Below are 24948 nucleotides of genomic sequence, written 5' to 3'. Positions count from 1 at the left end.
GCTATCAGAATCATCCAAAACCTCATGCTATTTATATTTATACTTATATTTATACTATTTATATTTATACTATTTATATTTATGTTTATGTTTATGTTTATGTTTATGTTTATTTGCTTCTCCCTTCTAATGCTATGCTTTTGGGCTTTTTTGTCCACACCTATTGTCAGTTAGTTTAATCACCACTGCGAAAGACTTTTCACAGATTGAAGCGTTCTAAGTCTAGCAGGAGAGCTCACAACCAGAGCTGAAGACCACAGCCAGATCTAGAACATTCAGAGCAGTGGAAAGCTGAAGTTTTCTTTCAGATATTTAACTACTTGAAGCAACCTGGAGTCTCAGCTACCTGAGGTCATAAGTCAAAGTAGGATATCCTTCTAGAATACGCTTTGTTGTTTGTATTCCTTGGTATCACACTCCTGGAGTTATGGATGAAATATGACAGGCTGTTTTACTGCAACATCCAAGAAAGTCAGATCAGATATCACACAGTTGTGGGTTTTCGCCCTAAGAACTTATGACTTTTCTTTTTTTTTCGTATTAAGTTTTTTCCTATCATCAAGTCAGTAATTTTTGAAATGAATTCACAGTGCTGATTCTATATTTTTTACTATAAATAAATAAAACTAAATCTGAAAGAGAACTGTTGGCATGTTCATGGAGTGTATCAAAGCAGTGTTCTGCATTGTGTCTATGGTCATCTATTCTGTTGCAGCAAGATGATTTTTTTTTTAGACATGAAATCCATGACTGATTTTATCATGACAAAACATTACTCACAGTCGCCAATTGAGGATAAGCATTGCAAAATTAAAAATCTTTTAGGTCTTTTTGCATGCTTAAAGAGTGTCTGTGGTATGGAGTTTGTCAAAGTGAAGGACTGGTTCTGTTTACCAGGGCGGCCACCAAGCAACACCCATGGCAGTCCCTGGAGGACTGGCGCTTCGTAATTCCTTGGAAGCTGACTTTCAACTTGTGCTGATTGCCTGGCAGGTTAAGGGAAGTCCAGTGCTAATGTATGCTTGCAGGTGAAACGTACCTCCTCCGTGGATAAGACTTTCCCTGTGCTTTGACAAGATACTTTTTAGAAGATGTAGGTTTAGAAAGAAAAACTCTTTGTCCAAGTCCAGCAGTTTCCAACCAGCTGTGTATCGAGACTCAAGACCTCCCTCCTGGTCCTTTATGTAGAGCCAAGTTCTGCTTCTTTTGCAATAGCCATGACCGAATAGTCCACCCATCAAATCCATCTCTCTCCAGTTTAGGGAGATGGATGTTGTGGTGGATGATGTCCTCCTGTAATGGGAGCACTACTGATTTCCCATTTACCCGAGCTATCTACCCAAGATTGTCCTTTCAGAGTACCCACTCCCAGAATACTCGTTTTGCCCAATAACAAGAGGCTTACATTCCCCCTGCTGCAGGACTGGTTATAAGCACCTGCTCTCTTCTACCTGGGTGCACTGCGTTTTTACATGCCACCTTACCTTTCATACCGACTTCTTTCTCTCCTTCCAGCGCACGCAGCGCTCTCCCACGGGCACACCTCCCTCGTCTCACGTGCCACAGGCGAGATGCGTGCCCCACACATACTTCACACTTGCTCCAAGATCTCAGGTTCTAGGTAAGACCAATCCCTAACAAATTTCTGTCCATGCCTTGTGCTGTCTCCCGGGGTCTGAGTCTTTTCCGTACGCAAACCTTTAACTGAGCTGTTAGACTTGCGGGTATGTAAGGGATGGCACGTGGCAGGGAAAAGAAAGCACTTCCACATTTTCTGTACTTACTTAAAACGGATTCTCAAACTTTCTAAACAAAAATGTGCAACAGCTTCATTAAGCCCCTAAGTCTTGTAGTTGCATTACTTTTTCTAGTAAAGCAACTTGTTCCTTCTTCTCCGCAGAAGGAAAGAGACTGTCCCTGTATCTCACTCACCATCAGCTGAGGGGTCAGAAAAACCTTTGTCCATTACAAATTAGTGTTTATCATGTGGGAGATGTGACAATGCCTGTGCCAGGTAGTGGCAGTCAAATATTTTCCTGTGAAGACCAGAATGCAGCTGTGTGGCTTGTGACAGGGGATCTCTGCTTGCGAGAGCTGTTCCTGGCATCCCAAGTCCTTTGGTAGGGGAAGAGATCGTGCTGCTGTGTCCTGTGAGGCTGAGTGTTTCCCGAGGAGGCACTTCAAGTCCTGAGTCTAATGTGAGCTACTCATTAAAAATTACCCATTAAAAATGTACCTTTAAAAATTATCTGAGTGTCAATATTCATGAGTTCCTTATTTTAGCTGCTGTCAAACTGAGTAGTTTACAGGGCTGAGGAATGGATAGCCTCACACATGACAGCAGAATTGGGGGCGGAGGGAGAGGAAATCTGAGTTTAAAAACTTTAAAAATACTCATTTTTACTTTCAGTTTTATTAGAAAACTACCCTTGAGAAATCCAAGTGTCAGGCAAATCTGCTTGTGTTAATTTGCTCTGCTTTCCTAAGAATTAACTTCACTTTCTTAGTTTATAAATTGCCTTATGGGCTGGCTTCCCTCTGGTAGGAGCACCTTCTTTTTTTTTGCAGGAGGCAAGTAGGGAAGGTTGCCTTTTTCTGGGTGACTCCTCCTGTTGCCAAAACTGTGCCTACCTTACAATAAGCTCTTTGTCTACATTTTTTTTTTCTTCAAAAAGCCTTTCTTTTATGGATACCTTTTGTGGCAGTTCCTTCCCTAATACAAAGAAAGGCTAGTTAGCTGAAGTAAAGTCCCATTTCCTCTAGGATCTGAACTTTGATATTATCCATCTAAGGTTGCTTGTTTTTTGAGAAACTCTGATGCTTTCCTTACACTGATACAGCTGCTGTGAATGTATTGGGGGTTATCTGAACAAAGGCTGTGTTGGTATGACATTAAAACTGTATTTTCCAGAAGGACCCAGTCATAATCACAGAATCATAGAATGGTTTGGGATGGAAGGGACCTTTAAAGATCATCTAGTCCAACCCCCCTGCAGTGAGCAGGGACAGCTTCAACTAGATCAGGTTGCTCATAGATAATAGCCTGAATAAACAAAACTTCTTAATCGTAATATTTTTATTTGTTTCTTTGTAAAAATTCTGCTGCCTTTTCCTGAAAACATCCCTGTGGGATCAGCATCTGCCTTAGAGAAACTGAGGGAAAGTGAGTAAAAATCAAAACTGACACAGTTTCTGGAGTTCCAGTTTGCAAACAAGACCATCAGAAAGCCTAATAGCTCAGAGGACAACTCTTCAAAGCTAGGACTAAAGCAGCGTGCTACTTGGGACAAAACAAAGAATTTACAGCCCAGTAAGTGAATTTACTCAATGAAGAACTCTGCTGTTGTCTCCAGGGGGAACAGCATTTGTTTCCAAATGGGGATTTATCCCAGATCCTCCCTTAACACAGGATTTCTTTGGCTATTTTTGTCTTCTAGTAACTGAGCTGCTCACAGGAAAGGAAATGTCACAGAAAACTAGTATTTGCTGTCATCTAGTGGTAAAATTTTTTTTAGCAACTGTTTTGTTTGCTCTGCAACAACGCTCTTTCAGTTTTCTTTTGGGAAATTCTATATCCAATGTTGGGTTTATGCTCTTTTCCAAGTAGTAAAGGAGAGGATTTATGAAGAATAAAAAGCTCCTATCCTTTTACTGATGGTTCAGTCTAAAATCATAGTGAGATTTTTTTCCTGCCAAATGCTTTCCTCTTTCTTCTAAAACTAAGAGAATTCTGACTTCATTTTTTTGATGAAGGACTTTGCTAGCACCATTGCAAGACTGAATAGTGATGACAAAGGTTCCTGAGAAGACAAGCTTCCCCCCCACCCCCACCATAGGAAGAGGGATAACTTTAATCAGCTTCTTCAAACACAGTGGAGAGACAGTTATCTTTGTAGTTAATTTTTTCCCCACGGGTATTCTTGGTGCTACAGGATGGACAGTGATGCATGAAATCTTGCAGTATCATTCACATCTGTAATACACAGATATATACAGCAATATATGCCTGGTGTGCTGAGTTACAGCTCCTATTGCTTGGTTTAGCTCTGTAGCTATCAATAAAGCTGCATCAATTTAGACTCTTTGAAGAACTGTCAAATAAGGTACCCCTGCTTTGCATCATCCGAAGGCAGTTGCACTGATGGCTGTTCGATAGCACAGGCTCTGGAGAGGACTGTCCAATCATGCAGCAGAAAAACAGGAAAACCACGAATTTTAAACCTGGGATGCTGCACTCTGCCCAAGGTTTGGCATGCAGGAAAGGATGCATACAGCAGTGCTGGGAAAGGGTAGGATGGGTGAGAAATGAGGCTATGCCATCATACACCCTTGGTTAAGAGACAACACTAAGAAAAAGTGATGTGGGGTCCACAAAGACCCACTTCCCAGTTTATGTGAACCTCTTTTTAAATGTCTGTGTTATAACAATGTGTATTAGAAAGGAGAAAGTGAAATTGTCATATGTTTTCAAACATGCTTCCAGCCCTTTCCACTTGAATGTAATCTTAGGAAGGCTGAAAGACAAGCTTGTAAACTGTGGACCAAGAATTATTTTGTGTTAAGGCAAGGATAGCTTCATCACTGGAGAAAAGGTCCAGAAACCCCAGGAAACCACCACTTTGGTAGGGTGTTTGCTGGTTAATCATGTAGCTGCGGAGGAGGCTGGAAAGGAAGTGGCATCATTGACATAACCTGATTCAAAGTAAAACCTGACAGGCAAAGGCCAACAAAAGCAAGTCAAACCAGCACCCTCGGTAAAAGTGGTAGGTAGAAACAGCCCTCCACTTCTGTGCAAGGGGAGCCTCCTGGAAACAAGAACTTGCAATTCTAGAGTAAAGAAATAAAGCAGCATGTCACTTCTCTGAAAGCACTGTAGTCTAAATAAGACTGACTTGTTCAAGTCAGTTCCACGGCAGATTCATTTCTGCAGCAGTAGTCTCCAAAGACCTCAACCCAGATGTGGAGTGCAGGTATAAGTAGATACACGAACTCTGGGTCTCTGCCAATCTTGAGGAAATGCCCTACTGAACACCTGCAATTAATACTTTATTTTACCTAACTTTCTATTGCAACTGCCAAGTACAGCCACAGTCCCTTTCCAGAGTGCATCAAATTTTTGTTGCACTTAACACTTTCACAGAATCTAAACAAGAAAATCTGAAGTTACCCTGGATTTATCTGAGGCCAGATGAAAGGTCAGGCAAGCTCAGGAGCGGAAGACACACCAAAACCTAAAGGCTAGTCCTCCTGACTACAAGTGCCCGAAGACATACATCCAAATGGATATTCCTAATTAAGAACACTTCCTGGCTTGCAGGTCGTGAGAACTGAGAGCAAACCTCTCCGAGATGAGCCAGAGCATATGGTGCGTGACGGAAGGGAAAAGTAAACCAGACTTTTCCCGTGGACGGACCCCTCGAAGGCCGGACCAGCCGCGCCCACGGAAGGAGGCGCTGCTCGACCACGTTCCGCGTTGCTGGTGGCCCCTGCGCTCGGGTGGGCGCTCAGCACGGGACTCAGATGCAGATGTCCTGAGGCATCTTGAAATTACACCTTTGATGCATTTTGTCCGATTTTTTTTTTTTTTTTTCCCTGGATCTTCAAGTCAATGGTTCTTTCTGGATTACTTTTATCAATTTAAAGAAGTACTGCTTTCACGTCTATCTAACCTCACTGCTGGCCGAAGAAGCAATCAGAGCCACTTGGATATGAAGAAGTTGTTTAGCAGACACAGTATATTGCTGTAAGAATTTTTTTCTTCTTTTCATCAGCTATAGTCAGAAGACAAAATAAGTTTCCTGGCAAAATCAGTTTGTCAGCTAGAATTTAGAGTATGTATGCTGAAAAATTACGTGACCCTTGACATGAAAGAGAGGGGAACTGTTAAAAAGAGAAAAATCCCAAGTGCTTTGTCCAATAATATTCCCCCAAATGGAAGGGCCAGCAACAGCAGGCAGTGAAGAGTTAACAATGTCTTTTTCAGTGGGTGCAGAAACAAAGCAAACCTTTAAGCAACGATGCAAAGTGATCAAAACCATGATATTGACACTTATTAAGGAATTGCTGGAATTCTGTCTGAGACCCGTTTGTAAAATAGGGCTTTCTAAACCCTAGGTCTCAAAGTGCTTTCTAAAAGGCCAGTGAACTTGGTTGGTGAACTGAGGGACTTAAATATATTTTGACTTCCCCAAAACTCAGAAAGAAACACCCCCCCACCCCCCTTTTTTTTCCACATTCCAAGGAGCTGTTTTTCCATGATGCCTTATTCTTCCATTTTTGTTGTATTCCTGAAAAGCTTTAGTCTTGAGTCCTTGTCAGAGACACTGTGACTCAGAGCAGGGGTGATGACGGTTTGCTTTTCCTACCTTGATATATTGTTGTAGAAGCCGGTGGATGTAAGATAAGGAATCCCTGTACCAAACCATCATTATGTCAAGTGTGTATCTTCCTTCAGATGTGATTTTTATCAGAAGCGGTGTTGAGGGAACGTTTCCTGCTCTGTGTTTTTAAACTTTGTCTATAGGCTTTGACATTATGTTAAAAATCCTGGACTTTTAAAATGGATGGACGGTAGATCTGTACTATAAATTCAGTCTCTTCTTCATGTACCCATCTGTTAGTAGAGCAAGAAAACCAGCATATTTCTGTTACCTTTACTACCTAGCATCCCTGGGGCTGGTAGATAGATAGCCAGGATATACTTGAGAATGTGTGTTTCACCTCTGTATTACCACTGCCCAGCTCTTAGGATCAAACCATTGTGCCTGAGCTGAGATTTTTGTTTTACTCAGTAATTCCACCACTGAAAGGATAAACATACATAGAGAACGTGCTAGCTTGTAAGGAGTGGACCATGATCTGACAGGATTCTGCAGTGCGTAAGTGGGTAATCATGTGGAAGAGGCCGTTCAGTTGGCAGTATCTGTAAGGCATATTTTGTCATGGTTATAGAGCATGATGTCATCTGAGCATTACAGCCTGGAGGGCCTAGTCTTGTGTCACTGTCATTGTATGCAGTGGTAGTGCCTATTTCTCATGCCTCTGAACATCAGACCTGAAATCTGCAGGTCCGCTGCAGTAGGACCTGTTTGTAGGTTGTTTTATTCTTTGCGTATCATGCGCCAGAATGCCAATCATATGGTTAAAGTTTCCACTCTTAACTCGTGACATATAACTGGTAAATAGCCATAAATGGAAGTGTAAGGCTTCCACAGTGTATATGGAGAAAGCTATTGCTAAATCAGGCCTTGACGACACGTTGCTTACTTGGCAGCACAAACAGCTTCTTGAACAGAATACATCTCCATCACATAGTCTAGCAAGACTGTGGTGACTGCACACTTAATTTTACATATAGCAAGACTAATTAACTTACTTATTTGCAGTTAGAAGGAGTATGAATGTCTTGACAGTGGACAAAAGTAAGGGTGTGAAGCATCTTTCCGTATGCAGCACTTCCACAGAGAGATTATGTTGGACTCAGAGAAGCAGTCACTTCCTGAGCAGGAATTTACTTAGTTAATTACAAAATGTTACTATTTGAGAACATTAGTATTTTAGATGGATTAAGTATAGTTCCAGATTTTGTGAAGAACTCACATGGGATCCATGTCAGACATCTTTGGGTTTTTGGGACTGCATCTCTGCTACATTCATGCCGGGAATTAACTACATTGAAGCATATTTATGGGGTAGCAGGAGGGAATTGTACTGCATAGTGTCCTCTCCAACTGCCTTCTCCTCCCACGAGAGAGCAGACCACTAGACTGCGTAGCTCTGTCTTGTCCCTAGCCTTTCCCTTCCCCAACCCCATCATAGCCCTTTCCACCCTTGAATCATGTTACTTCCCAATCTGTACTTAATTAAATGACAGTAACAAACACTGCATGTGCTGACGGTTCATCATTCTATCCTGAATTTTCTGGTATCAGTTTATTTTTAATTCCCACACAGAAAAAAAAAAATCTCACATCTGTATATAAATCCCAACATGAACTCAAGTGAAAAATACAGACTTTCTTCCCAGAAGATGCCCTCTGCAGATGTCCTACCTCCTAATATTGGTGGCTAGCATGTGCCTAAAGAATTGTATAAATTTTATAGCTTATTTGAATGATTGAATCTAGCAGCTGTTAAACAAGGGTTATGGAACAATACTGGGAAAAACTTGAATCATATATTACTTACAGCCTTTTTATCAATGCAGCATTTATTCCACCCTTCGTTTCCCCCTGTGCCAATCCAGATAGGCTGCCTAATGAGAAGCTGTAATTTGTGCAGAAGCATATCCACTATATCCTGGATTTCAGACATCCAGCAAAAGCCGTCACACAGCAGCGCCCGTTTTGGTCTACACAGCCATTTAGCAAACCCAGCATGTGGAGTAAGACTTTAACACATCTGGTATTATTTCCCTTAATCTACAAGGAGCGGATAACAGGTGACGGATCTAAGAAAGCTGTGTAAATAAGTAGAATGGTGCTCTTGCTAGTAAGGCGACATACTCAGAGGGGAAGAATTGCATATCCCCTTGCAGGACTGGAGAGAGGGCTTACTTCGACTCCCAGGAATTACATTTTGTTTCCTGCCCTGTGCTGGTGGGTCACATTCCAAGCTGCTGTTAAGGCGATAGGAGAATTAAAGTGTCAGCTGCTTCCCCTGCTCGTTCCAGTCCTGGCAGCGGAGGCTAGACCAGCAATGGAGCTGCTGAACTAACTGTGGCAGGACGGGAGCGGGGACAAAGACAGTTGCTTGGGTCCATGTTCAGATTCTGCTTCTTCCCCACACTGGCAAGATCCATCACACGACGGATCTGCTCTTCATACACCTGCATAACACCTCGTGGCCTAGCGTTCAGCGCGCTTGCCTGAGCACTTCTATGGGATCACTTGTTGAAAACAAGAACGACGGGAAGGGACTGGCCTGTTAGTAGCACTGGAAAGTGAAAAATTGCTACTGATTCTAAAGCATCCAAAGCACTAATTTGAGCAGGCATATTGTTAGAGTTTTGAAATGGATATTTATCTTGATTTTCTCTGCTATGCACAAAACTATTTGGTCACCAGGTCAACCGAATTAGAAGTAACTGTGTGGCAGTAGGGGGCTTCTGTTGCTTGGGACACATTTCTTTCCTTCGAGACAACACAGACAACAACCCAATGCCCAGCTCAGTGCATGAAAAAATTGGACCTAAAGGGACAAAGAAAGGCACCAGTACAATGCTAGTAAAAAAAAGCTCAGGAAACACAAAAATTAGGGCTCTTCAAGTAATTAACATTGACTCAGTCAATTCCACAAGACAAATGAGTTACGGTAAACATCTTAAGGCTCGGGAATTAAAAAGCTTTAAGAATCAAAGTAAGGGTTGAAAATGTTCCTGAACTAGATAGCATATGTCAAACCAAGCTTGCAAAATTGGCAGTCAGAAAGCTAATTGTTTTACTTGGAAATGGAACAAATTTAACACGTATCCTATCACTCCATTAAGTCGTTTTTTATCTTAACAACCTTCTACAAACTAACTTACAACACACTATGGTAATACTAAGAATATATTTAGCTGTTGTTTTCCAAGAAGGCATTCCAGGCTTTTAATGTCATCCCATATTGATAATTATTCCTTTGCTAGAGATACATAGCAGGAATCACTTAATGAATTGCAATATTGGCTATTTACAGAGACCGGCACTTTTCAATGAAATCTGCTGAGAGCAGAACTGCTTGTGGGACTTGGAATTGCTATAAAAAAGAATTCGAAGCGCATCCCCCTGTATAAATGTGTCAATGTAATGCTAATCCAGGTACTTGAAAATTGACACATTTATTTAAAAAGTAAACTATTGTTACTTCAGCATTTGTACTAGAATGTTCAGGCTCTCTACATCAACTTTTTAATGCTTCACACTGCTACAGTGAAGGCTGACAGGTTTTTTTTAAAAAAAACCCCTGAGCTTCTCATGAAATAGCACGACTTTGAGAACCTGAGTTTTGCAAAGTATTACAGGAATCACAGTAAAAGAGGGGTCACATAAACTTTTGCTTGGACTTGTCTCAAGCAGAGCCTGAGTTTGAACTAAAAAATTTACAGTGCTCTTTACAGCCCATTACACTCCTGGTAGAGCCATTGTCAAGGTGATGCTTGAAAAAACTGCAAACCACACTTTTTCTTTACACGCTTTTCTTTTTCCGCACTGTTAATGTAAATGATATGGGTGAAGACAAACACTTCTGGAAAATTGTTCATCTTAAATGTATATTCTGGGAATGTCAGGGCTTGCAGAGTTTTTGTTTTAAGAACAAAATCCATTTTAAGTTTGTTTTAAAAACAAAAGTCCGATTCAAACAGATATGTTTTCTTCCAAATGCTGAACACATTTCCCCTATCCATATGAAAAATGCAGTCAACTCTCTATTTTGAAGACTTTTTCTTTTTTGAAGAATTTTTCCTTTTGCTATGTAAAATTCTGAATCAGTACAGGAGGCCACCAACGTGACTACAGACTAGGAGGTCTAACAGAAGACAAAGAAGAGATTACTGCTTCCCTGTGTCTGTTCTGGCCCTCTGCCCGAGTACATGGCCCAGTACACAGGTGTTCCCTCAACAGAGGTATAATTCCTCTATGTGCTTCAGTGGATTAGGTTACTTAAACTAAACTGTTGGGCCTTGCCTACTGTAGCACATGTAGCGTTCTACTGTGAAGGCAGCGGTCACTGCCGAAGGGATGGATGAGCAGCAGATGATTCTATCTTAAACTGCCATACTCTACCTGACAGGAACCAGTAAGGAGCCTGCAGAGACAGGGCTCAAAGCCACCACTGAGTTCCTCTGGTCGCCATTCATCAGGTGACTCCCGCTGACTCTTCATGAGCTCTTAGTCTACGTAACTGACAAAAAGCATTTTACCCCATGTTTGCCTGGCCACCTCCTCTCACACAGCTAACGCGTTGTCTTGTTGAGCCGTGACACTCCATCCTGCTTCTGAGCAGTGTATGAGCAGACTCCTTCGTAGGGGCCAGAAGAATGCCTTACAAAATTATTTTTGTCTGCTCAGGTGCAGGTCTAGATCAGGGATTTCTTAAGCGCAAGAATGACATCTAGGTTATAGGACTATTTTTTCCAACTCTCCAGCCAACAGAGTTGTCCCGGCAAAATATTGTTGTGTGAGCCCAGTGTGAAACAAGCATTTGGATGGAAAATTTCAGCTGATGTTTGACAGTCACAGGCATCAGTAAGCACAGCCTTTATAGTGGGAAATGTCAGGCATCTTCTCAATTGCCAGTGCCACCACCTCTGCACAATGAAGTTACGCAGAATGAACACGTGTCAATGAACTCAGCCTCACCACATCCGTATGAAATACCTTACAGTATTTCAAAGGGAAAGACACTTTCAGAGGGTTGCTCGGCCTCACAGGGAGTAATCCCGGACAGAAACCAGCATGATCAGTTATCCTACAGTCAGGCCAGACTCCTCCTGTAGCACTCGCCTCCTGCCGTGAAAAAACCAAAACCAAAACCCCTCGGTAAGCTTGCTTACTACACAAAAACCTTGCTTTTGAGCAATATAGTAAAAAAAAAAAAGAGAAAAAGAAAAATCGATTCCCCTCGCTTAAGGTTTGGTAACGAAGGAACCCGTTCCTTCTTGGATTGCCTGTTCCTCCGTTTTCTCGCCCGCAAAACGGGCGGTGCCCCCTCCAGCCCCGGGACGGGGCCCGCGCTGCGTGGGGGTGCGGCCCCGGCCCGGCCCGGCCCCGCCGCCGGCGGGCGGCTCCCCACGCCGCCGCGGGGCAGGGGACGCCCGGGGCGCGGCGGCCGCCTCTCCGCCGGCCGGGAGGGCGGCAGCGGGCGGGGGTCGGCGGGGACGGCTCCGGCGCTGACAGGGCGTGATCCCCCCGCGCAAGTGTGCGGCGCTGGCTCGCCCTCTGCCCCCTGCCTCCAGTTACATCCCTGGCAGGGGACGGCGGTGCTCGGCGTGGCTTTCCAGGGTTATTTTTGGCCGGGGCCGCCGCATGCTGATGGCAGCGGAGCGGCGAGCCCCGGGCGTCCTTGCGGGCGGCCGGCGCCGGCGGGGGCCCCGCCGAGCGGGGGAAGGGGCGGCGCGCACCCCGCTCCCGCCCCGGCTCCCCCGCGGCGCCGGGCTCCCGCCGGCGGGGCCGCCGAGGGCCGAGCGAGCCCGCCTCCGGCCCCGCGGGGGCCGGCCGTGAGGGGAGGCCGGCCGTGAGGGGAGGCCGACCCCGCGCCAGCCCGCGGCAGGGAACCGCCTCCCCGCTCGCCGCCGCCGGGCAGGCAGCCTGCGTGAGGGGCGGCCGCTCCCCAGCGGAGCCACAGCCGGGCGGGCGGCAGCGGGCCCGCCGCCATGGAGCGGACCCCCATCCCGGTGCTGACGGTGCCGACGGCGCCCTACGAGGACCAGCGGCCGACGGGCGGCGGGGGGCTGCGGCGGCCCACGGGGCTCTTCGAGAGCCAGCGCAACTACCTGCCCAACTTCGTGCAGAGCCTCCTCTCCTCCGTCGACCTCCGCGACCGCCAGGGCTGCACCATGGTGGTGGGCAGCGACGGCCGGTACTTCAGCAAGACGGCCATCGAGATCGTCGTCCAGATGGCCGCGGCCAACGGGGTAAGCGGGCCCCCTCACCCTCCCCGCCGCCCCCACGCCGTCCCGCCGGCGGCCTCCCCGCCGCGCCCCGCCGGCGCCCCCGGCCCGCCTCGGCCCGCCGCCCCCTCGCCTCCTGGCAGCGGCGGCCCGGCTGCTGCCTGCGGCCCGGCGGCGCGGGTCCGGCCGGCGGCAGCGCGGCAGGGCGCTCCCCGGCCGCGGCCCGCCCAGCGCCGCAGGTGCCGGCGGACGGAAGGCGAAGGTGGCGGCCGGTGCCGGCTCCTCCGTCCGTCAGGCTGTGCCGCTGGGCTGTGGCGGGGCCGCCTTTATCCGCCGGTAACGGAGGTGGTCGCCGTGGCCTCGGGAGGCTGCTGGCCACGCCGCGCTCTTTCACACCTTGTTTTAGACCGAGGCAGGAGTGGGAGCTGAAGAACACGGTTGACTCTGCAGGAGAAAATGTAGCAGAATTAAAAATAAGCGTGTGGGAAACGAAGGTATCAGGCGGGTATCTGCTGCTCAGGATCTTTTAAAAATATTAAAGGAAAACGGTGTTCTTGAAGCAAGAGGAATGCAGCATTTTGGCTGCGTCTTAAAATAATAATCATTCTTCTCTATTGTTCACTTGCGACCAAATTACGAAATGCAGGATCACAGTGGCAAATACCTCTGCGATCAGACGGGTTACAGCTTTTCCTGTGCAGTTTTGAAAATAGGAAAGATCTCGGGAAAAAGACTGATGTCTTCTGATAGATACGTGCACATTCATGTGTTGGTGTGTATGTACAGAAAGCTGGAAATACCAGCTAATGTAGGCTTGAAGTTTCTACTTCAAAGCAGAGTTGAAGCCGCTGTCTCTTGTTATGACGGCTAAATTGATTCTCCAGATCAGGCAGAAGAAGTGATATAATTTTATAGGGGTTTTTTTGGGAGTGCATTTACTTTTTCTTAGTTTTTTTTTCAAAAGCCCCATTCTTTAAATGCAGTCCAGTTTTGTAACCAGGAGACCTTTCAACTTTGAAACGAATCTCCATATGTGTCTAAATTTCCCCTGCTGATTTATTGTCATGTACAAGCTATATGGATTACCCAGGCTGGTATAAATAATGAGTATTTTAGATTTATTTCTAAAGCACGTTCTCACCACGCTGATACTATGAAGCAGACGCTGAGTGATACCTGAGGTTTCAGAGAGACCGGCTGTGTTACGTACTGGCAACCTTTTGCAAGCTCACCCTTTGCACAGGGGCTTGGTAGAGGCCAGGGCTTGTGTGGCCCAGGCTGTGAGGTGGGCTGTCGGGGGGACACTGGCGAAGCTGGGGACACTGGTGAGGGTCGTGCGGTGGTGTTTCGTCCGCAGCGGCGGGGAGCGAGCGTGCGGGGAGCGAGCGCAGAGCAGCAGGAGCGGGCTGGTGTGTGGGGCATTGTGAGGAAGGTAGGACAGGGCGCGAAAGGAGTGCTGCTCCCTAGCCCCTTCCCCAGTGTGGCTCGGCGGAGAAAGCCTCGCCGCCGGAATTGTACCCGTTGACCAGGTGGGATAAAGCGCAGCAACAGCTAAAGCAAGAGCCCTGCGGCAAGAGCTGCCCTGCCGAGGTTGAGGTCCTTGCCTGCCCTTGCACGCTGGTGGGAGCTACAGAGTGGGTTACAGCCACAAGGTGACCACAAGGACTGAGGTGCTGAGGAAGACAAGAAGTTTAGGGTTTGGAAGACCAGGGGCTTGTCAGCCAGGTTATGCTGTATTTAGCACTCTTTCCTGACTGATTTTTCCTGTCAGCTTGCCTCCTTTCTGCTGCTTCTGTCACGTTCCCCATTTTGCTCTGTTTCCCCTGAAGATCAGGTCTTTTTGACCTCGGGAGATTTCCAGTTTGACATGTTTCTGGCACCTTGCTGTAGTAGTGCTTCCCCTTTCTTAAGTTACTGCAAGTTTCTTGGAAACACAGTTTCTTCCTAGTGTTTTCTGAAGCCAAAACCCAAGCTTTTCTGCTCGCAGTTCCCACAAATATCTGAATTCAAGCATGATACTCTTATTAATGACACAGTCGTCACAAATTCAGCAGGCCAGCTGGTGGGGTGCTGCTGATACTGAAAAGGCTTCCCATTTTCATCTGCTGATGCTCCATCCCCTTTCTACCATCCTCACCCGGCTCACCCTCACCCCTGTTTCTCTCAAGCACACTGTAAATGCGCAAGCCTCATGTTTACTTAGTGAATACTGTTTGTTTGTATGTTTTAATCTTTGGCTGTTAAAATACATCTGCTGGGAAAATATCTGAACCTCCCTGACGGCATTGTTTAGTGCTGCGCCATGTAAGTAGGGGGAGAGGAAGGGAGTACTCCTGAGGGCAAAGATCTCTCCCTTTGGATGAGGTTAATGTCACTAGAAGGCATGTAGCCAGTATCACAAGGAAAGAAGTGAGCTGGTGTAGGCAGGATCGGATGAAATGTGTGGAAGCCTTGGAGTTGCATTCAAAACCTTTAGCCACCCCGGCGTGCCAGGAGAGGGACAGCCACGCAGTGCTGATAAACTGAACTTGAATCTCCTTCCTGGAAGACCCATACTGAGTGTTACGTTTAATTGTGCCTGCTGAGTACAAAAATAAAAGGGATTTTCTATTATCAACTGTAAATGTATTGCCCTTTAGAGTTGCTAGGTTCCCCTTGTTCTAATTTGGTGACTCACCCCGCATTCCCCCTGCGTTAACAGCCTAGCACAGTTGGCATAGGCCCCGGTACAAGGAATGAGATGAGGCCCCCTGCCCAGTCAGCTGCCAGTGCTTGCCCTGCCGCCTTCTCATCTCCAGCCCCTCTGGCTCGTGCCCTCCAGCTTGGGGTTGCAGGTACGCACCTCACAGCTGTAGCCCGCATAGGCTTCCACGGGTGGCAACGGCTACAGGCTGGTCCGTGCCCTGCAGCTGTCCTCAGCATGTGCTCCACCACATCTCTCGGTTCAGAGCTGGAGGTGGCCAACCAGAGCCACCCTTCGGTGGGTCACACAGCTGGGGCTGCAGCAAACACGTTTGGGTGAGGGACTGCCTGTCATGGGAGGGTGGCGGAGTGTGAGGAAAGCCACGCAGAGGTCCTGCACCATTCTGGATTGCAACAAGCAGTTTTGCAATGTTGGGTGGTAGAAGAGTGTCTGAGGCTCTATTTCCCTTTTCACCTGTGTCCTGTCAGTAGTAGTGTCCTTGTACCTCAACGTCTGGAAGAACCGAGGTAAAAGGCTCCATCGTTTATAATACAGTTCCACTACAAATTAAATGCAAGTATTCCATTAGACCCATCAGCTGGATGTGGCGTCTCATTTTTGATGCAAAATTTAGGATGGGTTTAAATGAGAAGCTGCTATGTATGAGTCTCAGTGGCAGATAAGAAGCTGATGATCATACTCTGAATATGGAAAGTCATAGCAGCATCCTAGAGAGATCAGGGAGTATTGCTAGGAATGCTGTAGAACTTTGAGATGGCAGAGAGTTTTCCAGTTGTCTTCTTTATAATACCGTGTTGGTTTTATTTTCCGTGGTCTTCCATGCGGATCTTGCCCTTCCTCCCCAGACCTGTATGACTGATGTATTTGCCTCTACATTGAGTGTGGTGCTCAGTCATCTTCAGGATACTATAGTAAAAGATAGGAAGGCAGAGCCCCGTGCTGTCCGGGATATAATCTGCTTGCCTCATATTCTTTCAAGTTTAATTGACTGAGGCATGTGAGAGATTGCTGGGAAAAATAATAAAAAAAAGCATTAAGTGACTCCATGATAATCAACTGAATCGTCTGAAAACGCACAGCTGCAAGTGGTAATATTGCATAAAAATGTTCTTGTCAAGTACTTGTTAGGGTGACTATTCTTTCAGCTGTAACAGTTTGCTGAGGATCATGGTCTTTGTTTCTGCTGTTGCTACTAAAAGCAGAGTGACAAAATAGAATGTGGCGTAGGGGCACAGTATTAGAAGAGACATGACATGCCTGTGATCTCGTAGCCATGCAAGTTTTCGAATTCCAAAGATAATCTTCCCATGCTATGAAACTGTCCAAGATTTTCAGAAGGATATTGCTGGAACTTCAATTGTGAGTCAGTACGTGGACATTATTTGGTTACTGTTTTAGCCCAGATTGCAAGAAGTCTGTAAATCTGAGTGTTTGTTTCTTAAAATTAATTAAATGGCAGTTTAGTGTTTGGTTCAGAGACAAAATGAACAGCTTCTGCGCCAAGAGAGGATGAGGTTGTGCATTCTTGCCACCAAAATGAAGGGAGCAGAGGAAGATTGGTAGCATGTGTACACTTTTAGGGTCTGCACTGTCCTCAGGGAGTTTTGTAAATGCACTGAAGACCTTCACATAAGATAAAGCTCTTCGCAGTAGTCACTGCAAATAAAATATACGTGTATCATTCATGTAACTTCACTTTCAACATCCTTAATTTAGAATACTAAAAATTGCAGTATTTCTATAGTATAGAGATTAATATAATAAATAATATTTCTAAGTAGTACAGAAATAATAGCCTTATGACAAATGCTGAAGGCAAAGCAAATTAATCCTGTTCGTATTAATATTTGGTGTCCAGAAAAATGGGAAAACTGGTTTGTGCAACATCTGTTGAATAGGAAAAAGATGAAAATATGGTGAAGAGAGAGTGCCAGGTAATTTGTGCATCCTGAATAATCTAAGTATTCTACTTACTTTAAAAAAACAGTTTCAGTGTGCATGAAGGCAAAAATCTAAACCTCACTAGTTTAGATTTAGAAGTACAGAGAATATGTGCTCATGATAAGCCTGTATGCAAGTACAAATGCATTTATACTTGAGTACCTCAAGATAGATTCAGTGTTGTTGTTTTCAAGCATTTTGCAAAATGTAATTCCTGTCATCTTCCTTTTGCTTACCCATACACAATACTGTTTTAAGAGCTGGCACCCATTTCTGCCAGCTGTATTTGGAAGATTGAGTCATTGCTCTAGCTTTCTACATGCTTCATAGTTTAGAAAAGGGAGAGACAATATTCAAAACAAACATTTTCAGTATTTATTTTCGTCATGCTTTTATTTCCATAATAAAGGTACATGGGTAGGCTGTTGTATAGACTGGAGGAGAGTTTGTTGAAGTCTGTTTCCCAGTGTCCTGTGTTTTTTCTAATGCTTCAGTACAATTGGCAATAGTGATTAAATGACAGCATAAATAGAACAGTCTAGCAAGACATGGCATGTTGTCCAAAAGCTGCTTCATGGACTGAAAAGAAGCCATAAAAGGACACACTCAAATTCAGAACAATTTGGAAAAAATCTCTATTTCTCTTTCAAATTATTTACATGGCACTGGTTTAAATAAAACAGTAAATTATGTGGCTAATGGAAAGTTTTCTTTCTTGAGCTTGACTCTAAAAGTGTGTCAAAGCACGTGCTAGAGCTTCTAGTGATTTCAGGGCCCATCCTGATGGATGGAGTTTTACCCTACGGATTTTCTGAGGTAAAACTGTGCCTGTCAGTTGTCAGCCCACAACAACTGGAAACGCTTCTGGTTTAAAAAAGAAAAAAAAAATAAAAGAGTCTTCCTTGTTCCACAATGTAGGAATTGCATTTCTGTGGTAACAAGTAGGGCTGTATAGAAAATATTTTTGAAGTACTCTAGTATTGAAAACAGTTGAATAAATAAAATATAAATGTAGCATTTGGAGATTTACAAGAGTTTTAAAGGTTGGGAAGAATACTACATAAATGTGAAAAAGTCTGATCAGTAAGAGAGATACCAATTTTGTTCTGTAATCAGTGAAGTAACATTTAATCAGCTGCTTCTCTTGGCTTGGAGCTAGGAGTGGAGGAAATATACCTTTATTGTTGCTCCTAAGGTCTGTAAATTATGATAAATTGAGAGATTTACAAATATACATGCTGTAAATTACTGCTTAGTTTTACTTTCAGGGAGAAGCAAGAGTGGGAAGGCAGGAGAGAGATAAAGTCAAAAAGCGATACAGAGTCTCGCAAGTAAATGCTGTCACAGTACACAAGCATAACATTTAATCTGTTCTTCAAGGAAAACTCTATTCGCTGGTATGTTTTGTTCCACAAATGATCAAAGGTATTTATGTTATAATCGGCATCAGGTTCTATGAGAAGGAAGACGGCAGTGCTCTTAATCATTCAGTTGTAGGTTAATGAAACTGTATCGCTAGGCTTAAATAGGAAGTAAAATTGTTCAACACCACTGAAGCAAGCAGAAATGAGGTTCAGCTGTGTGGTATATGTGTTAACCGTGTATACACTCCACCCTCACCAACTGGCCATGTCAGTGGAAGCACTGCTTTAAAATAATCTGTTGAAATAGAAAATGTGGATTCTGCTGATTTGCAGACAATCAACAAGGATACTTACAGTTTTACTTACAATTTTGATAGCTTTCTTGTTTTCTAGCAACAGTCCATAAGCTTCAAAATTGTCTACAAAAACTGTGAAAACAGAACTAGGTAGAAAAACAATCATCCTGTCACCGAATCTTGAGGTGGAAATCTCAGTTAATAGAATGCATTGTTCTGCACATTTTTTTTAAATTTGAAAGCAGATCTTGTAATTCTCAGTGAAAGAGAAATGGCTGACCACAGTTCCTGCTTTGTGAGGGGTAGCAAAAAGTAACTCGTGCTTACTTTAGAAGTTGATCATTTTGATGTAGAAATCTTTATTTTTTTATTAAAATAGTTCACAAAAACTGGCGAAGTAAATCATCTATTAATCCTTTGCTTTTCTGAAATTATTTGGAACTGCACCATTAAGGGCCTCACACAAGTGCTGGACCCAGAAGGTGGTCATCTGTATATGAAGGAACGGCTCTTTATAGAAAGGAGGCAGCACCTCCTGTGCTGCTGCTTTGCCACACAGACAGTAGAGCTATCAAATCTCCCTCAAACTAGAGAAGGAAATCTGAGGTTGAACTCCCAGTGTGCTTTTAGATGGGGAGCGGGAAGGATTCTACCTCTTCCTACCTCCGTCTCTCCCTCCCACCCCCTTCCCAAACTACTGCTCAATAGTGGTGGGTGGTTTTTTTGTTTGGTTGGTTGTGGGTTTTTTTAAAAGTGAGGATATTAAAAAAACCCAAACTTTGGCAATATGCTTTTAAGGTCCATATGCAGCTGCCTCAGTTCTCATCTGTGACGCTAACCTCCCTTTCTCCCCTCATTTTTTTGTATCTGCCTGTTTCCCACGAACTGGAACCTTTTCATATTTCTTTGTAAATACATTTTTGGTTGGCTCCTAGATTATTTGTGTTGAGCTGAAACTGTAGTAACTGTGTAGGGGATGAAGGCAAGGTTTTGAAATTGGAACCTTGCAGTGGAACTGCACATAATACCAAACACATTGAGTCAGTATTTAATAACACCACCTGAAAGGTTTTTTTACTTTAAGAATGGTGGGAACTTCCCCTGCTCAGCTGTGCACTGGGAAACACACCCTCTTCATCTGGAATAGCCAAGGAGTCACTGATGGCTGGAGGAGGAGCAATGGTGTCTATGGGGCAGGATGTCCAGGGGTGCTGTGGTAATAGAGATGTAGCTTGCAGAGACTACAGGTCTTCGCATGTAGTGATGTTTGTGATTACACTGAAAGGCCACTCCATGAAAGACAGTTTGATTGCTCTTCTCTTTTAGGCTAGTTAAAGCCACGGCCCTGCAAACTGCATCCACACAGTCAGCCCTAAACTATATTGATATTTGAGGGGATTTGTTGGTTCATGGGGATACCTGGAAAGGTTTGGTAGCAGGATCATAGCCCAGTGCTATGCTTGGGAGCTTTGCAAATCACTACCATGGCTGTGCTCTTGCTTTACTGTCAGTACACAGGCCACTGGGGTTGAATGTGCTGGGATACAATATTTTTTGTTAGCTCTCCAGATTAGTATGCAACCAACTCACGTACATATATTTCTCTGCAAAAGAGTAGGTTCCGTACTAGGACTTTACAATTTCTATCCTATACACGTATGCCTATATGTGTGTGCATGTGTTTGTTTATTAATTTTCAAAAGTTTAGAACCATTCAGAGTATTTTGACTTCCTTTTCCACCTAGATCGGCAGACTGGTTATTGGACAGAATGGTATTTTATCCACACCTGCTGTTTCATGTATCATCCGGAAGATCAAAGCAGCTGGTGGAATTATCCTAACAGCTAGCCACAGTCCTGGGGGACCTGGAGGAGAGTTTGGAGTCAAGTTTGAGGTTGCCAATGGAGGTAGGTTTTTTTTTTTAATAACACATTACAGCACTGCATATCGGTGTGATGAAAATAAGCTGACAAGGATGACTAGCTGACCTTACCTATGTGCTTTTCAGTTATTCTATTAAAACTGTGAAGAAGATATGCATCTGTTTTTTTTTTTTTTCTTTCAATAGTAGGAGCGTATTTGTTTACATCGGCCTGTACAATAAGCATTAAATGTTCACTGAAGTCCTTGTGGTAGCTGTAAGATTTCTGTAAACAAGAGGTTTGCCATCCCATTTTTATAGCATTTTGTGTAGTCTGCCAGGTCATTGTAACAGTTCTGATCCTTTTATAAAGATGCCTATGAGGGAGCTCTGTTTTGCTTATATTTCTGCGTTGCTTGTCTTGGCATTTACTTTAAAGCATGTAATTTCAGAAGTGCTGTAAGCAGTGTAACTCATTGTCTTGTATGGAAGAAAGTACTTCTCATGTTTACCCAGGAAATAACTGCTCTTACCCAGGGAGAGGGTTGTACCATTTTAACTATTGCAGTTCCACTGTTGAATAATGGAATTTGTTTATATAGCTAATGTCTTGTATTCCAAAATGGGCAAGCTAACACATGTAGGTATGTTATACATTGTGTATGTTTTATGTTATAGATCTGTGTATACACATAAAACAGCTCAGTGACAATTGCTGACACCTTGTATACCGCACACAAGTAGAGTGCTTTCCATCTTAAAAAACTGAAAGTGCTCTTAAAATAATGTTTCATTCCCCATTTTAAAGGTGGAAGAACTAGAGAAGGGAATGCTTCTCCCTCGTACCTCGTTTAATTGAAAAACATGCATGGTTAAAGCAGTGTGATTTTATAAACAGAATAGGCTTGAATCCCAGAGAGATTAAAGGGACTGCGTAAGGTCAGGCAGTGAGAAAGCCAGGGTCACAGCACAAACATACCAGAGCCAAACCATTAGATGCATTAGCACTCTATAAACTTTAAAACACCATGTACACCTAAAATCTGTTTGATAAATGAGTAACAGTTGGTGGGGCATTCTTTTTAGTGTACTTTGCCTTTTTAAAGAAAATTCAAACAGGCTATTAAGCTTTAAATATGAAACACTCCTCAAGTGCAGGTCACAAGGTTCAATTAGTTACGATAATCAGCAGGGACGTAATGAAAAGTAGTTGGTTTAAGTTGCAGCTGAGAAAATGTGGGTTAAGTATTAGGCAAGGCTTTTGAACCAAGAGAATGGTTAGGCGGCATGACAAGCTCCTAGGGAAGGCGGTTGTTGCGCTGCATTCTCATTCAGTCTGTTTTGCTGATCAAGGGCAGGCAGAAGCAGTTTGTTTCTATAGCTGTAGGAGAGAATGCAGAGCGACACTGTGAGATCTCCTTAGCTGGAAATATCAGTAGACAATACAAGGATGATCTGGAGCTAATGAAACCTGTCCTTACCTGTTGGATGGGTTTGGATTCGATGAATAAGAAGTCATTTTCTAAGCCAAATGAAGAGTTAAGTGACTGTTGCTTATCGTATTGCCTTGGACCATCTGGTACACTGCATCTGAGATGGAACACAGTAATTTACGTGGCAAAGCTGCACTGAATATAGCAGCATTGCTAGAGGAGTGGGAAGTTAGCACTGAAAAGACAGAGGCCTTGGATTAGGAGAGAGAGTACGTAAAAGAGAATACAGGAAGTAATTTTTCGGAGTGGAAGTGTGGCTTTAATGCAAGCAATGAAGAATCAGATAAGCCAGAAAAGACTTTTGTTGTAACTGAGACTCAACTCTTGCACTACATATGGCATAGCTCATCTGGTAATTTTTGCATCAAGCCTGCAACTTTTATTTGATTGACAGTAAATCTTCAAAAATAGAGCCGATCTTCAGGATTTGGCAATAAAAGTCATGCACAAGTAAGATGTGATTTCTGTTTCTGAATGACATAACTGTTCCAGTTCAGCAATTAAATTATTTTGAATTCTAACAAAGATACATTTCATTAAGCCATTGGAGGAAAACTGCAAGACAACACCACTGTCAAACTGGTAAGATTTTTTAAAATGATAATTATGTCTAATGAAATAATGTGAAACACAAAGCTATTTCACCTTCACAAGCATGCATTTGCAGAAAGCCCTATCTATGAAATACCAGAAACTGCTGCTGAAGGACAGGTTTTCCTTTAATATGTATATTGAGATTCTGTGTAGAGTGAAAAATGGCAGTCTTTGAGCAATAAACCCAAAGAAAGATGGCTGTGGGTTTTTTGGTTCCCTCATCCCCCCTGCTTTGGATAGTGATTCATTTAAATACTCCATGTGAATCAAAATGTTGCAAGTAACACACTGTACTTCCATGTTTTGTTTCTTACAATAATGTCTTAGACCTGTGTTACACTGAAAGAAGAGACCTTATTTACTATAGTTCTTTGTTTGGGTTTATTCCTTAGCAACTCCAATATATTCAGAAAAACATTTGCTATAGTACTCACTTTTTAAATAGAGAACCTTCATTTAAAAAAAAATGACCCACCACATTCTTTTTTCTTATAGGACCTGCTCCAGATATGGTTTCAGATAAAATCTATCAAATCAGCAAAACCTTGGAGGAATATGCCATTTGTCCCGATCTCAAAGTTGATTTATCACGCCTAGGAAGACAAGAATTTGATCTGGAGAACAAATTCAAACCTTTCCGAGGTATCAGTGTGTGCTTTTGTGCATGCTACGTCCATTGATTCTGAATATTAGAATTGCTGCAGAATGATAATGGGTAGTTATTTAAACAGAACTTTAATTCTTCAAAATGCCTTACTACAAGTTCGCAAAATATTAGGCACTATAGGTAGGTGTTGCATTTGTTTTGCACGTAAGGAAGCTGAGTTACAGACTTGAAGTGCATCAAGTCTCATCATTTAGCCAAATACCTTTGCCAAATATATGTGCTTAGGCTTGCTAGTAGTTAAACACCAAACACAAACATTTTTGGACTAGGAATGGTTTGCTAATGGATGTCTAATTGACAAAAGAGTTCATGAGAGTCTCAGTTTATTCATTCTCTGCTCTTTCTGAAAAGTTGTGGGATGTGTAAGGCACTATACATCCAGTGACTCCAAATGTAAAGGGAGTGCTTAAGCACATGTTTAATTTTAAGCACGTGAGTACTTTTATGCCTACACTTGATTTAAGAAGAGCTAACACAGCCATTTTGTCGTGAAGGAGTCAAAAGCAAACGAAGGGGTCCAGACAGTATTTCAAATACTGTAAAACTCTGTGTGGCTTCAAGAATTCTTCCTCATTCGTGATGTTGTAGAATTAAAGCCAGTTTATTTTCCACCAAAACATTGTATTTTGAGACAAAGTACATTTTGATAAATAAAGTTTTTGATTAAAAAATCCTTAAATTATGTTGGTTTTTTTTTTTTTTTTGATTGCAAAGAACATATTTGGCTTTTTAGGCAAACAAAAAGCAAAGATGATTCAGCTCTAGGACCACTCTGGAATCATGTGATTGCCACAGTTTTAAATTTTGCTTTTTCAACTTTTTAATCTCTCCAAATTGTATTTTTCTAAATGAAAATGAGACATCCCCTCTCCCTACAGGTACTATAAAAATGGATTAAAAATAATTGCAATTTGTCTGAATGTTTTTCTAAGGAAAATAATTTCCTAGTCATCTTTTCCCAGAACACATTGTCCTGGGACAGTAGAGCTGCCAGGAATCCCTACGAAAGCAATGTAATTGGCTTACAAGTGCATGAATAAGTATCGTTTACACAGGTCTGAATGCAGAATGAAAGTGCAGAAAGAATGAAAATAATTTAAAAAGTATTTTAAGATACTATCATCTGATGTATTTAAAACTTCTGCTTTTTCCGTTGTATGAACTAAATCCTGTGAATCAAAGCTACAGAGGTGTTGAAGAAACTGAGAGTAAACCAGTTGGATTTGGTAGGAGCTAAAGTAATTTTTAGACTTTAATCCTACACGTACTTTATCTTAACGTGTGTGAGCAGCTCCACTGAAGTTGAGGCATTTGTTCAGATGTGTGCAGCTTAGAGCCTACTTAAACATTGTTAGGAGCAGGGCATAGAAGATATGCAGTAATGTAATTTTGGTGAATCCTTGAGACTTTCAACATATACCATAGAATTAGCTCA

At 43.2% G+C, this 24948-nt stretch overlaps 1 protein-coding gene across 1 annotated transcript in view; it reads left to right on the top strand.

The window, feature by feature from the left end:
- Window positions 1-12326: 12326 nt before the first annotated feature.
- The window catches only part of PGM5 (phosphoglucomutase 5), a 77574-nt gene continuing 64952 nt past the window's right edge, over window positions 12327-24948 (top strand). The window contains exons 1-3 of the mRNA XM_082335426.1: window positions 12327-12616; window positions 20643-20805; window positions 23342-23488. Coding sequence (XP_082191552.1) covers window positions 12356-12616; window positions 20643-20805; window positions 23342-23488 — 571 coding nt within the window. The 5' untranslated portion in view covers window positions 12327-12355. The remainder of the gene's footprint in view (window positions 12617-20642; window positions 20806-23341; window positions 23489-24948) is intronic.

This window comes from Platalea leucorodia (assembly GCF_965183815.1).
Source record: "Platalea leucorodia genome assembly, chromosome: Z".
NCBI lineage: Eukaryota > Metazoa > Chordata > Aves > Pelecaniformes > Threskiornithidae > Platalea > Platalea leucorodia.
Note: the sequence above shows the minus strand (reverse complement) of the source record. Positions and strands in the feature narration are given on the sequence as shown.